General features: G+C 37.5%; 3 protein-coding genes across 9 annotated transcripts in view; 1 reads left to right on the top strand and 2 right to left on the bottom strand.

Annotated features, from left to right (window-relative positions):
* ubr3 (ubiquitin protein ligase E3 component n-recognin 3) overlaps positions 1-6,570 on the bottom strand; it is a 41,052-nt gene extending 34,482 nt beyond the window's left edge. For all 3 annotated transcript variants that reach the window (XM_058623347.1, XM_058623348.1, XM_058623349.1), the window contains exons 1-9: positions 5,932-6,570; positions 4,464-4,603; positions 3,666-3,818; positions 2,642-2,797; positions 2,229-2,269; positions 1,952-2,018; positions 1,728-1,858; positions 1,300-1,528; positions 250-429 (exon numbers count right to left, since the gene is read on the bottom strand). In XM_058623347.1, coding sequence (XP_058479330.1) covers positions 250-429; positions 1,300-1,528; positions 1,728-1,858; positions 1,952-2,018; positions 2,229-2,269; positions 2,642-2,797; positions 3,666-3,818; positions 4,464-4,603; positions 5,932-6,410 — 1,576 coding nt within the window. In that variant the 5' untranslated portion in view covers positions 6,411-6,570. The remainder of the gene's footprint in view (positions 1-249; positions 430-1,299; positions 1,529-1,727; positions 1,859-1,951; positions 2,019-2,228; positions 2,270-2,641; positions 2,798-3,665; positions 3,819-4,463; positions 4,604-5,931) is intronic.
* A 73-nt stretch (positions 6,571-6,643) lies between these two features.
* Positions 6,644-9,099, top strand: mettl5 (methyltransferase 5, N6-adenosine). 2 transcript variants are annotated; one of them, XM_058623355.1, is made up of 7 exons: positions 6,644-7,297; positions 7,372-7,486; positions 7,854-8,038; positions 8,267-8,349; positions 8,434-8,485; positions 8,554-8,603; positions 8,982-9,099. In XM_058623355.1, exons 1-7 carry the CDS (start codon positions 7,198-7,200, stop codon positions 9,021-9,023), a joined length of 627 nt encoding a protein of 208 aa, XP_058479338.1. In that variant the 5' UTR covers positions 6,644-7,197; the 3' UTR covers positions 9,024-9,099. The 2 variants fall into 2 exon arrangements, with proteins under 2 accessions (XP_058479338.1, XP_058479339.1); XM_058623356.1 differs by having other exon boundaries at positions 7,241-7,307.
* Positions 8,687-14,092, bottom strand: ssb (small RNA binding exonuclease protection factor La). Of its 4 annotated transcripts, none has more exons than XM_058623351.1 (12): positions 13,980-14,092; positions 13,104-13,166; positions 12,903-13,006; positions 11,268-11,442; positions 11,062-11,169; positions 10,884-10,987; positions 10,156-10,227; positions 10,041-10,083; positions 9,802-9,942; positions 9,520-9,718; positions 9,297-9,419; positions 8,687-9,200 (listed from the first exon to the last, which is right to left on the bottom strand). In XM_058623351.1, the coding sequence occupies exons 2-12, from the start codon at positions 13,158-13,160 to the stop codon at positions 9,121-9,123; spliced, it is 1,206 nt and encodes a 401-aa protein (XP_058479334.1). In that variant the 5' UTR covers positions 13,161-13,166; positions 13,980-14,092; the 3' UTR covers positions 8,687-9,120. The 4 variants fall into 4 exon arrangements, with proteins under 4 accessions (XP_058479334.1, XP_058479337.1, XP_058479336.1 ...); XM_058623354.1 differs by having other exon boundaries at positions 9,532-9,718; XM_058623353.1 differs by having other exon boundaries at positions 13,923-14,082.
* Positions 14,093-14,174: the final 82 nt, after the last annotated feature.

Genomic DNA, 14,174 nt, shown 5'->3' with positions numbered 1-14,174 from the left:
CACTGTACAAGGGTTGAGCGTTATTTTTAGGCTGGTGGTAGAGTCCACATGGCAAATGAGCAGCAGTGGCTACAATTCTAATTCAGTGACAAAGTGCCACACACATCACAACTCAGATTATTTATAGTCAGACTAAACTAAAGATGTTGCACCAGCATGCTGAGCAATGATGCATAATGGTGAAACTACTGGATTTGAGCCAAAATTCAAATGTCTAATTTACTTTTCACCTTTGCAATAATGACTTACCCTGAAAAAATGACACAAAGCTCATCCAGAGCATCAACAATGACTGGTCCTCCAGGAACTTCTTTGCTACACTTTGATGTGAGAGGATGTTGATGAAGTCACTAACTAATGGCCAGTACGTGTTGTTCTTTAGCAGTGCCTCACTGCAGTTCACCACAACATGACGACTGCTCTCTTCATCTAAGTGAAAAAACACACATACACATGCACATTAAGCAGACAGCATTTCAGCTTGTATTGCATCCAAGTTATTTAAATGCATAAGATAAAAACAAAGACATGTTTATGTAGTTCTACACCAGCTTGCCAATACTGAATAATGTACACTGCAGGATTTTAAAAGCACTGAAATGGAACATTCAAGCTGATTTCACTTAAAGCCTGTAATAATAAAAAAAAGGCCAGAGGGATGAAACATCTGTGCATGTTCTATAATTGAAAACTATTAGAAATACATAATTTACTGCTGCCTTTTGCTACATGTGGTCTTCTAATTCAATTTTTATGAACAGAGAACTAATGATGGACCAGAAAGAAATTAGAAATCCAATCAAATAAATTAACTTAATAAAAGAGTTGACCAAAGTGCTCTTCAGTAGTAAAATTAAATTAAATAATTTGAACATAGATGACATCTCACTCACAAAGTGCAGAACAAGAGAATGACACACAAATGCAGAAAACAGGTGAGTCTTTAAAGGAGATTTAAAATTAGTGAAGACAGTGAAGAGACCTGTCTAATGTGTAATTACAGTCTATTCCACAATTTAGGGGCTGCAACTGCGAAAGCTTGATCTGAGCTTCAGCTGCAATTTAGTAAACATGAAGAGGAGAGAAACCGCAAAGAATAACGATCGCCCAATTCACACGCAAGGTGATAGTTTTAGCTGATATCTTAAAACTCAAATTCCTGTTTATAAAGCAAAGGTTTTACATGTGTCCTGCCGATTCAAACTAGGACAAGAATCACTCTGTACCCAGCTTCAATCTTCAAAAAAAAAGAATGATTGTTAAAGTACGATGAGGTGTGCTGACATTTGGATAGCTTACCTTGGAGTTCGCTTTTAATAAGGCAACTCTCCATCATGTAGAGGAGGACTGTGACCATTATATCCAGTAGATGACACTCCTCTGTCATGTGTCGAGCCAGCTCCTCGTTGCTGAACAGCTGAACACTAATATGTACAATGCGGTTGGACATGGTGTCTGACTCGTGGCTTTTCATCAGTGTTTTCATGATGAATGCATAATGTTGAACAAATGTTTTTGTAAAATTGATCTGCCAACGAGAAAAACAAGACAATTAAAGCTTATTGTTATGGTGCTGTCTGTTGAGGAGGAGCATTCAATTTGCATTACAGTTAACTGATATTTGAAGCCATGATAAAGCTATTACATTACATCAAGTACATCACTACTAGAGAGACGCTTATATTGCTTCACTTCTGTAAATACATGCAAACATAGAAAAGAAATACCTTGTAATCTTGATCTGGCAACATGTTTAGTAAGAAGGTGACCATCTTTTGGGGAAACTCATATTTTATAGTCCAAAAAAGCAACTCCTCCAGAAAGCATTTATGCTTCAAAGATTCAATAATCCTTGGGTCTGAGAGCAAAAAAATAAACATAATAAAATAAAGAGCCCATGTACCATTTATTGATGTATTGCATCAATAACTTCATCAACTTTTCTTCTTACCTTTGGTACTGCTACTCAGCTTAACCCTCTTCCTCTGACCAACCGACTGTCCTGCATCTTGGTCATCCTAAGAGTACAAATAAGTAAAGAAGAGACAAATTAATAAAACAGTTTTACAGTAACTGCAAAATCAGTTCATATCAAATTATAACTAAATGTCTCTTTTATGATGGGTAAAAAAATGTTTAATAGACAAAACTACTCATGTGGTGATAGGAAATTACAAAAATGTTTTGGAACCTTCAATTTAAAATGCTTCTGCACAAACAACACAAACCTCTTTAATAGACTCATCTGGGCTCCCTGGTGCAGCAGATCCTACAAAAAAAATGTATGCATACATAGCAGTTAGCAACAGTTTAAGGCACATTGACAAAGATAATATAGCAGCAAATTTTGTTTAAACAACATGTGACATGTTGTGATTTAAAAATGATTCATGCAAAGGGTGTTCCTCTCCATCAGTGATGTCTTTGCAGTTTGTTTGTGTGAGAGAGTGTATGTGTTTAGATTGAATGAAATAATGTCTGGAATAGCAATGATGTAGCACTTTAGTATACTGTGAGTAAAAGGGCACTTTTTTTTTTTACATTAAGCATGTTTGACTGTTGTGAAAAACTGATTATTTCAGCATGATTTCTAATCGCCAACAGATGATTACTGAAAATATTCTTCATTATATTAAATTACCTAAAAGGGCCATTGCACCTGCACCTCCTTCAGCACCGACAGTGACATCAGCAGTAGCACCTTGGGCTTTCTCCTCCACAGACACCAGACCTGAATTCTTTAACGCTGACAAGTATTTGTCATAGTTCTTTTTGGCGTACAAATTCTCCTCTTGGCCTGCAACAAAGAGGCAAATGATTAGACAATGTACCAACAGCATCTCATATGTAAAAAAAAAAAACAAAAAAAAAAACAAATGTATTATAAGCTAATGCGCAGAATGTGGGTGTAAATAGGATCATAGTTTAATTGAAGATGCAAGCCACACGTTTTTATTATTATTATTTCTTTTGCATTTATAGTGAATAGCAGAGCGCGTACCCGTTCCTTTGCATTTCAGTGATGCCCTAAGTAAGTCACCTGCCAAGTTTAGAGACAAACAGGCAGAGACCTCCTGTGTTTCTAATCCTGTCAAAGTCAACACTGCACACACTGGTGTGTTATTTGAACAAAGAACAATTAAGTGTGCAATTTACTACATGGTTGCAGGGGTAACCTGAATTCGGATCAAAGAAAGATAAGGAGGGCATCTGTCTCCAATGCTCTCCATACATTTCTCCATGTGAGGCAGAAGCAGCTTGAAGTAGCGATGTATTTGTTACATTTCTACATTACATTACATTACATTACATTACATTACATTACATTACATGTCATTTAGCAGACGCTTTTATCCAAAGCGACTTATAATATATCCAGCCCTTCATAAGTCATCTGCCAAGTTTGAAGCCTGTCAAGCATTAGTTTGGACAGTTATGTGATGGACAGACAGACAGGCATATAGATGTTCCTTGAATTGATAGAGAGACGTGCTTAATATTAGTATGCCTTCTCATTTCAGGTTACAGCTTCTTATAAAAGCTTAATCTACCATTTCCTCTTGAAGAGTGGCTGTACGGCAACAGACAAAAATAAGAACAGCTCAATAACATAAGGCCTTGCGCCACTGACAGAGAACCTCAAATACTATAGGAAAGATATTTACCCATGCTCAGCTCTTTGAATGTCTGCAGATTGGTCAAGATCTTCGTCAGTACAGTCCTCATTGCGCCGCCCATCTTTGTTAGCTCCTCCAGGAAAGAGATCTGAGGCTCTAGCTGCTGAAGGACAGTCTGTAGATCTCTGTCCGTTGAAGTGTCTGGTAAAGCAAGATAATGATAGAAGCCATGACACTCAGTAGTTTGTATTATAACCATGGGTTGAGACATCTTTGTAGCACAACTATGCATGTAAACACTTATGTGACAATCAATATCCATCTTGCTTAGCAGACTAGGTTTGATATTATATGTATGTTTGGAGCATCACACCACATATCAAGCACTCAGGCACATTTTACATATTGTATATGCTAGATACAGATTTAAAATGATCAGTGATTACATCTTTACTCAGAGAAGACTATTTTTAGACTATTTTGTTCTTAATGGATGACCCGATCGCTAGATCAGATGTAGGAAAAAGAAAAAAATTGAAATCCATTATAATCCATAAACCCTAAATATTACATAAAAGCTTCACTAAGAACATTCAACTCAGTGCACCACTACCAGGATGTGAGTGAAGGATGCACATATCCACTGATGGAGCATTATGTTTTTGTTATGGCTGGTCAAAGCAAGGCAGTTAATGCATCAGTCCAAATGTGTTATTCCGAGAAAAGTTATTGTAAAAGAGGTAAAAGACTGTATTGGATTCATATCAGTATCTGTAGAAGTTCAAGGTTGTAATATTGGTATGGTAACACAAAAAAATGGTATCAAGCTCTCCTTAGTATTTTTACCTGGTTCAACATATCCATCCCTCAGATACTGTATGATACATTGAATGAAGCGTGGAAGGACCATCTCAGACATCAAGAGAAGGTCTTGAGGTATTGAAGGGACATTTTCGCCAGTTTTCAACCGATGTCGTCTGCAAAATCTGCAAGAGAGAAAGACACATATTGGTGTTGCAGACCTTTTTCTGTTTAGATCATCATAACAGCTAAAACTAGAACATTATAAGAAAAGAAGCTCTATAATGGACAAATGAGAATGGTAGATTTATGTGGGTTTTTTTCTTTACATACAATATAGAGCTGAAACAATTACTTGATTAATCGATTATTAATAGATTACTAAATTCATCGTCAACTGTTTTGATAATCGATTAAATGGTTTGAGGCTTTTTTCGTGATTAAAACAAGATTTCTGATTGTTTGAGCTTCTCAAATGTGAATATTTTCTAGTTTCTTTGCTCCAGATAACAAAGAAATCATTAACTGAATAACTTTGGTTTGTGGACAAAACAAGACATTTGAGAACATCATCATTTCCAGGTTTGACAAACACTGATCAACATTTTTTAACCTTTAACGACATTTTATGGAAAAAAGATTACTCGCTTAATCGAGAAAATAATCGACGGATTAATTGATTATGAAAATAGCTATAATAGAATAAGTATCCATCTATCGATCTATCTATATTACAAACAAGGGCTGGTGTTAAAAAATGTTTGGATTTGGGAGTATTCCAGCTTTAAAATATGAACAGTATTTAATCAAATGCAATACACATGGCATAATTAATTGCAACATAAAAACTGCTGTGTATCTTTCGCATGTTACTCAAGACTTGACATCATCAGACATATCGGGTTTAAAAACGATATATACCGTCTGTGTCAGGAGTTTGTGCTCAACTCTTTCTCACGGGATTTGAGGAAAGCCAAAATACAGACAAAATAATAGGCTGATAGAGGTTTTCAATGTTCATTTTACCCACGAACATTAATTTGATTAACTGCACAAAACGGCAGCGGTGTTTACAGTTTTACATCGGTCAATAACATTGAGAATCAAGAGCATAAAGAGGGCTACACCTTAATTAGGTGACCTGTGTACCTGTGCGAGCAATGAGAGTATTTCAGTTTAACAAGGGTTTGTTGTTTTACATCTAACAGAAGTCTAAAACCACAACTTAATGGTTTCTACAACTTTCACTCAAGAGCAAAAATCAGTCTTAAAACCGTCTGTCATCTCGATAATTATCGACACTGACTGAAAGACAAACATCGTCCACTCCTAGACACGGGCAACGCAACATTCACATTAGCAGTAAATCATCAGCATATCTCAGGCAGAATTATCTGAACGCTGCCATCGACTACACAGATATTACTTTAAAACGAAAGCTGTCAAAACAACACTTGGCCCTAACCGAAAGCTAGTAGCTTAGCACCTTAGCACGTAGCTAGCTCGGACTTACCCACTCTCTCGCATGACATTACTGTCTCCACAGTCACAGGCCCCACCAGCCTGGCTCCTGAACATGTTGAAATCATGGCCGGTGTGGTCTCCATTATTAAAGCACTCAGCACACAGCGACATGCAGGGTGATATGCCACACGTCCGGCATCGATATGCCACGAAATTAGCCGTCCACACCAAGCCGCACAGAGTCGCGTTGTCATAGGACCGCACCGTTACGCAGAACTCCTCGAAACCTTCCCCTCCAGCAATGAGACATTTACACCAGTCAAGAGCCTCTGTGTCCGCTGCTGGTTTCTCGGGATTTAGCACCACATCAAGCAGCTCCTGCAGTTGTCGGACCCCGGAGCTATTGTCAGTACGGTTTAAGTCTGCCTTAAAGTGGGCGGCAGTGGCTTTCTTGTCCCGGCGCAGCAGCGACGCCGCCATCATGCACTCTGGCTTGCTGTCCACAAATTTATTTTTGTTGTCTTGCATCCATGTTCTCGTGCTTTCTCGCGATACGGCTCTTGCGTGGCTGTCGACTGGTAGACTTCCAATAACACGCCTAGCGTACTATGAACACAGATAAATGTACTTTCAAGTATTTGTACCCTCTGACTAAACCTCGCGCATGTATTCAATCCAGCAGAATCGCAGCAGTTTATCTCCGTGTTGAAACAGCCTCGATTCATGCACAGTCATCTCGCTGTTATTTTGTTTTGCTTGTTTCTAGGCAACTGATTACCGTGCGCGGGACCGTCCCACTATCATCATCATCATCAAGGCAATGACTAAGATATATACAGTAATGTGCAATAGTCTTAGGGCACCACTAGATTTTATATTTTTATGTCTGTCACATTATGTTATCACTGACATTAAAACTGGAATTTTGTGACTGAAAGTTGCTCTCGTATATTAGCCAGCTGTTAACGTAATGCTCATGTCTTGAACCTGGTGTTCCAACAGCAATAGGTGCACAAATATATACGTGTGTGATTTACTTATTTTTGTAACCTCTTTGGGACATTTTCAGTAGTAAACATTGTATTTTCCCCCCCAAATGTATGGAAAACAATACAATGTCCATGTATGCGTAGGAACTGTAATCACACGGGCGAAGTCGGATTATTTTGAGGATGCACGCGCTCCGGAAGTTGTCTTTGAACATGCTCCAAAACGCACTTGCCAAGACTTCAGCTGAAAAATATAGTTTGAAATGATTTATTTCGGGCTTTTTTGAAAGGATCCACGTAGGTCGTGGACGTCATAGTCACGAGACATGAAACTTAAAGAGTTGGAGAGTTGCCTACAGCAAGTAGACGTATTTGAAGAACCAAAAATCCTTCTTGAGCAATACCCAACCAGTCCGCATATTGCAGGTGTGAAGAGGTACGTGTTGATAATTGTTGCGTTTGTGTGGCTCTTATTAAATGAATGCGTGTTTTTCCCGCAGCATGCATGCTTTACACAATCCACAGTACCTTCGATGACATTGAAGGGAGACTAGTGGCAGATCTGGGATGTGGCTGTGGCGTCCTCAGCATCGGGGCTGCGATGCTTGATGCAGGGTAAGAGTATTGTAACTAACGATAGTTTCCCCCAATCAATCGATTTGTTGTTTGGTCCATAAAATTATATAAATGTTGATCAGTGTTTCCCACACTTAAAAATGACCTAAAATGTCTTCTATTGTCCTCAAATGAAATCCAGTTCACTGTCATAGAGACTAGAACATAAGATTGACACATTTTTTTAAATGTATTAAATAACTATAATTGTATAACTTTTTATTGGTCACCAATATTTATTTACTAAAGTTAAAGGAAATATTAAATATAAAGGACAATATTTGGTCATTGCTGCAGTCCTATTTTAACCCCAACTCCCACATAATTACCTAAAATTGTGACACACCACCTGCTCCCTCCTCTGTAGACTCTGCATTGGCTTCGACATCGATGATGATGCATTGGACATATTCAGAAGGAATGTTGAGGAATTTGAGATTTCTAACGTGGACATGGTTCAGTGTGATCTGTGTTCTCTTGAGCCAGATGCTTATGGTGAAAAATTTGATACTGTAATCATGAATCCACCATTTGGGACAAAACATAATCAAGGTGAGTATTGTCTTTATTAAAGGCTCCGTCCTAGACTTTTTATTAAAGAGACAAAGTCACTGATTTGTAAACCTGTAAACTTCCAGATAGATTTTATACAACTTCCATAAAGCAAGAGTACCTACACTTATTATAGATAGATGTATTTTAAAAAAAGACTATCTTTATTTCTGCAGTGTAGCATAATGTTACATGTAGTTCTTACATCACTTGTATTCAATATTTAAGGAATGGATATGAAGTTCCTAAAAGCTGCACTTACAATGGCAAAGACAGCAGTGTACTCCCTTCATAAAACATCAACACGAGAGGTGAGTTCAATACATCACCATGGCTTTTCAATTAAAAAATAGAAAATATAAACTTAGTTAAATCCAAGTCAAATCTCATTACAGCACATACAGAAGAAAGCAAGCGACTGGGGAGTGAAGATGGAGGTAATAGCAGGTAAGAGAAACACTGTACATATTTTCCAGGATTAAAAGTTTAGGTCTGACTAAGTCCTTCCTTTACAGAACTCAGATATGACTTGCCAGCCTCATACAAGTTCCACAAAAAGAAATCGGTAAGTGCAAGTGCTGTATCACATTAGTTTTAGACAGACATCTCAAGGTGGAGACAAATAAAAACATTTAGTAGACCTTGATATACTCTTGTAAATGTTTTATTTGCTATTCACAAATGCAAACTTAAAAAAAAAATACCAAAGCAGATGTAATCATTTGATATCGGAATTCTACAAAGAAGAAAAAACACACAGTGGGGCATCGACTCCCCTTGCCTTACAAAACCAACTAAAACGTCCCAGTAAATCAAATTGATGTCTTTGTGTTGGATATGATAAAATCAAAACATCTTACAAACAAAGGTAAATAATGCAGGAGGCACAATATACAGGGACATAAAAGGCTGAAATTGATAACCATTACAAATTGTTCTTTAGGTTGACATCCAGGTGGATTTCCTAAGATTCTCCAAAGCCTGAAGCTTTCACCGGAATGGATTTAAGTTGTCTCTGTATTTTAACTGTTTATAATAAATGTTTTCACAAAAGAAAAAAGATTCTGGGTGTGACCCAATGACTATGATCCATTTTCTGTCTTGGCAACCTTTGCTGCAGGACCATCAGCATCTTCTAATTCCCTCTTTGGGGCTGCAGGTGCTTGAAGAGAAAAACAAAGTAGATGAATGATTAGAATATGAGGATATATTGCCACAGATGCCAACAATGTGAAATTCGGAAAAATGCTGAACTTACCATCATCCTCATCATCACTATCAAATTTAGTCTTTTTGCCTTGGTACTGTGTTCTGCCTTGATCTCTGCCACCTCTTCCCCTTCGTCCACCTCTTCCTCTGCCACCTGAACGCCCTCTCCCACCTTAAAAAGACACAAAGAGCATCAGTGCCAACTGCCAAGTAATGAATATTAATCTTATTATCTAACACAGCTTAATGATTTACAAATCATTTGGTTTTACATTTGTATTCACCTCTGCCTCTGGACCTGCTGTATGACTCTTGTTGAGCTTCAATAATTTTCTTGAGTTCCTCTTTCTCCTCCTCTCCCTCAAGCACCTGCCATGTAACACTGTTGTTCTTGATTTTCAACTCCCCACCGTTTGCCTCTTTGGCCTTGTCAAATGCCTCCTTTGCATTTCCATCAAAAAGTAGGGTGCCCTTAGGTAAAAAATACAACATTTTAACATCAACATTTCTTCACTCTTGAGTTAAAAAACTGAAGGGGTGAACATTTCATTTACCTCTTTGGCCCCTCTTGTAAAGTCAACCCACTTAATCTTTCCATGCCCTGAAAACAACTCATGAAAGTCCTCTCGTGAAACATCTTCAAGCTCTCCCGAAAACTTCAACAGGCAACCCGTCTGTTCGTCCAAAAGCAGACCCTACAGTACAAATAAATCATTATCAAGGTGATAATATCCTGTGTGAATGAGCAAATCACTGAGTTTATAAGCCAGTAAACACTTAAAGGGGGTCTTACCATTTCTTTCTCCTCTGCGTGTTTCTGCTGTTGCTCCTTGTCTCTAAGTAAGATTTTCTGTCAGCATGTTTTTTAACAAAATGTATCATGTTATGCAGACTGCTCATGTACTCACTGTTTAGCTTTTGCTTTTGACTCTGCTTTGAACTGTTTTCGCTCTTCTGCTTTCTTTGCATGGTAGTCCTCCCTGAAAGCAGAACATCAATCCAGTGATTAATATATTTTATTTAATTTTTAAGTACTTAGGGAAATCAAAATGTAGTTAATGAGCATAATTTGTGGTTGAGCAAATATAACGTAAAAAAGAAAATCCATAGTAGTGAGCACCTTCACCTCTCTCACCTGGCTGATGAGGCTTGTCAAAAAAGTAATTACACAGCACACAATTGCAGGTTTTTAATTTTCAAATGTTTTGTCCATGGCACTCACAGGATCTTTAAATCAGTAAAAATCTCTACTTTCATTAGTTAGTTAGCCAAAAGGGGCTGATTGGACTATGGGTGTGTGATATGGACACAAAATAGTGTCATGATAACAAATAGTTGATAACCTTTAAAAAAATATATATTTTTAATTAAGTCATTAATTGTTGCCTACAGATTATACCAATTGACAAAGTAAAACAACTCTTTTTCATGCCCGCCTCTAGATGGGACACTGAGAGGTCAGGAAGGTAAACAAATCTCCTAAACTAAAAAAAAATGGCTTCAAGAATGGAATCCACAAAATTTTATTTATTCACTTTTTCTAAGCATGGCATTTAAAACCATGACATATTCTTCTCTAAATCACACACTTTATCCTCTATAGCTAAAGGTTACATAAAGAAGCAACACAACCTACCTTGATAACACAAGCATTTCGTTGTCTTTGAATGACTTAATATCTGAACGTTCAAGGAACTGCTTGGAGGACTCTTCCGTGTCAAAACAGATGAACACTGATCCCTACAAAGACACACAATATAAGAATTCCCAGCAAAAACACAGGAAAAATGTTAACTTGAGATTTAACTGTTTACCTTGAACTGCCTCTGCAGGTTTCTCCTCATTTGAATGTTTTCTATGGCACCTTTCCCATTCAACCACTCCTGAATCTGATCAAGGGTTGTTTCAAGAGGAAACCCTTTCTAGATGCAAAAAAGTTCAGAAGTTCAGATCCCCGACAAAGCAGCAGCTACAAACACCAAAATAGGCAATTTGATTATTTAGAGATAAGCAAACTTACGATGTACACAGATTTGTGTTTAAGAACATCTTTGTATTCATCATTCATTTCTGGTAAGGGTTTATCTAGAGACCTCCTGATTTTTGTCTTGTCTTCGCTAATTTCCAAAAGGCCAGTCTTTGATTTCTCGAGAGCTGCAACAATGATGCTGCTGTCTGAGGTCAAAGACTTCAATCTGGTAAAGGAATAAACATTTATCAAATGTAAAAGTATAACAATTTAGACAAGGAGTAACAACAATTTAAGCCCAGTCCCACCATAACGGCATAAAAATATTTATGCACCACAAATTAGTGACAATTTTAGCTTGTGAATGAGTGTAGACTCACACCAACATCTTCAGCATGTAATTCTACACATGCAGCTAGGACTGGACGATAGATAACACAAAACATATTTTGCGATTGAACTTTTCCTTGATATAAAAACAAGATACACCCAATATAACATTGATAGAACTAACTGCATCCACATTTTGACAACCACAATAGCCAATAACAATGAGAGAAAGGGTGCTTTGAACCAATCGTGTGGCTTGAATTGCCACAGCCACGTCATGTTAGGTTGATGCACACAATGCAAGACAAACGGGGGAGGCACGTGTGGTAATGTTTTAATGACCATACGCAAACGAAACCTGGGGCAACAATGTTACCAGAGAAGACAGAGAGGAAGACACCTGAAGCATGACGTCTGCACCACAACAGCAGACCATAGTGTCTTCTCTGTCTTGTGCCCTGTCATAAGACAAAAACGCTGATAACACATACGCAATCGCCTACTTTATTGCCAAAGACGGTCAAAAATACCAGATTTAAGTGAATATATATCACTTTTATCTAAATTCATTTGCAGAATGTACTAAGGTTGTCATGATCAATTTGTACAAAAATTTGCAATATTTAAACCAAAACAACATTTTCCAATCTTTACATTTCACTTCAGAGTGAAGGGGAAACTTTAAGCTTGAGAGAAATATTGATGTGATTGATATTGAATAATATAAAAGTTATCCTGATAAGATGTTTTTGCATATCGCCCAGCTCAACATGCAGCCAGCAAATTTGAGTTATGAATCAGCAAAATTATATTGTTAAAGAGCAACAACTTTCAGTTGGTGTGTATGCAGTGGATAAATGTGACCTAGCTGCATGGCAACAAACCCTCAGAGACAGGATGAGGGAATACACTAATATTGTCCTACCCATCATGAGTCATACACTGGGTCTGCCGACTGATTAGTCATCATTATCCTTTTTGTTCTGTCAAAGTATTTCCTAATCTATTGTTAAACACGTGAGCATTCAGTACAATTTTGAAACAGTATTATTGTTTACGATCAATCTTTTGAGCAAGGCATACTTTGCTCGTCAAAGATTGCGTTAGATTGTATTGTAGTCTAATGCACATTGCTGTTGCAAAGTGATCTCTTTACACTCTCGAGTTTGAAGGCAAAAATGACACAAATACAACCACACCACTGGTGACTAACACCACTGTTATTGCTGGTATACACCAACATAAACAACTGAATCTAGAGGCTCTGTAAAACAGGTTACTAGAGACATAAGTAACAAATGACAACAGATTATTTACTCAACAACAGAGAATGCAGCAAAGAGAAAAAGAACAAACCTGTTGAATTTAAGCATCGTTTCCAAAGTCACCCAGCCATCATCCTGCTGCACTTGTTCTTTGAGAAATTTGTCCCTTGGAAGATTGTGATCTCCAAAGTAGTACTAGAGATGATAATGAAGACCCATGTTAATTAGATAATTTAACAGTTGTGTCAGGAAATATATATGAAAACACAAAAACTTCAATATGTGGATATACCTCAACTTGTCGAGCAACTTTCATTTCAATAGAAGACATCTCTTGGTTTTCTGCCATGTTGTCCTGTGTAGAAATCAATAACCCAAACAAATAAGTTAAGATAGAATTTTTAAAATGACATTCTTGTATTGATGAAACGTATAAAATGTATATATGCATGCATGTTGAATTCCTGGGATACAAAATGTAAGTTATTAAACGAAATATTCACTGGGTGTAGCTTCTCAAATGGGGATACTTGCATTTTCTGTTTTAAAACAATCCAGACTCGATTTTATATTATGTTACATTGAATTATATGGCTTGACAAGATATTTTTTTAAGATTTGACAGCACCAGCAGCCACAGTAGCTCTTACTATTCTGCCTTTTGGCAATTAAATGCTGAAAAATCATAACCCTAAAAACATTAGACAGGTAGTCAACACCTAGAACGTATTTTTAATGGTATAAAGACAAATTAAGTTACATTCAAAACGTGCATCAATCATAAAACGTGAATAATGAGGCAATTTATGGAGGAGGATCATTTTCATTTATCCCGATGTCATGCTGGCGCTGCAGCTAGCTTAACAGCTAACATGCTAGCTTAGCGTTCAAGCACCAGCTGTACACTGAAAAGCAGTCTGTTTGGCGTCTAAACCCACTGGCTGTGCATGTTTTACTGACTTTGATAATTAAGCACTTAACCATGTTAAGTTATTTTCGTCATTTAAACTCTGCGTAACTCCGCTCTCGTGGCAGCATGCCGCACGAAACACGCCAAACATTAACTATTGTCAACTGTGTTCTTTAATAAACCTACAGTACCTACACTTACCGGGTAAAATAAAGAAACCAGGGTGGAGAGTTTAAATCTTTGAAAATTCAAACTTACTGTACACTGAGTCAGCGGTATCAGTGGGTTTTTGGATCAGAGATCTGCACTTCGTTGCATGCACGTTGTAGAACTGCGTGCTACGGAAAACCGCGAGGGCCAAAAAAAAGCGGATACTGTTGGGACTATCGTGCACTTCTGTGTAATGCAGCTCGTAGCCTCAGGGTGGTGCTATAAACACAGCCCACATCTGTA

This window comes from Solea solea, chromosome 2 (assembly GCF_958295425.1).
Source record: "Solea solea chromosome 2, fSolSol10.1, whole genome shotgun sequence".
Classification (NCBI taxonomy): Eukaryota; Metazoa; Chordata; class Actinopteri; order Pleuronectiformes; family Soleidae; genus Solea; species Solea solea.
The sequence above is the reverse complement of the archived record's forward strand: the minus strand, read 5'-3'. Positions and strand labels throughout refer to the sequence as shown.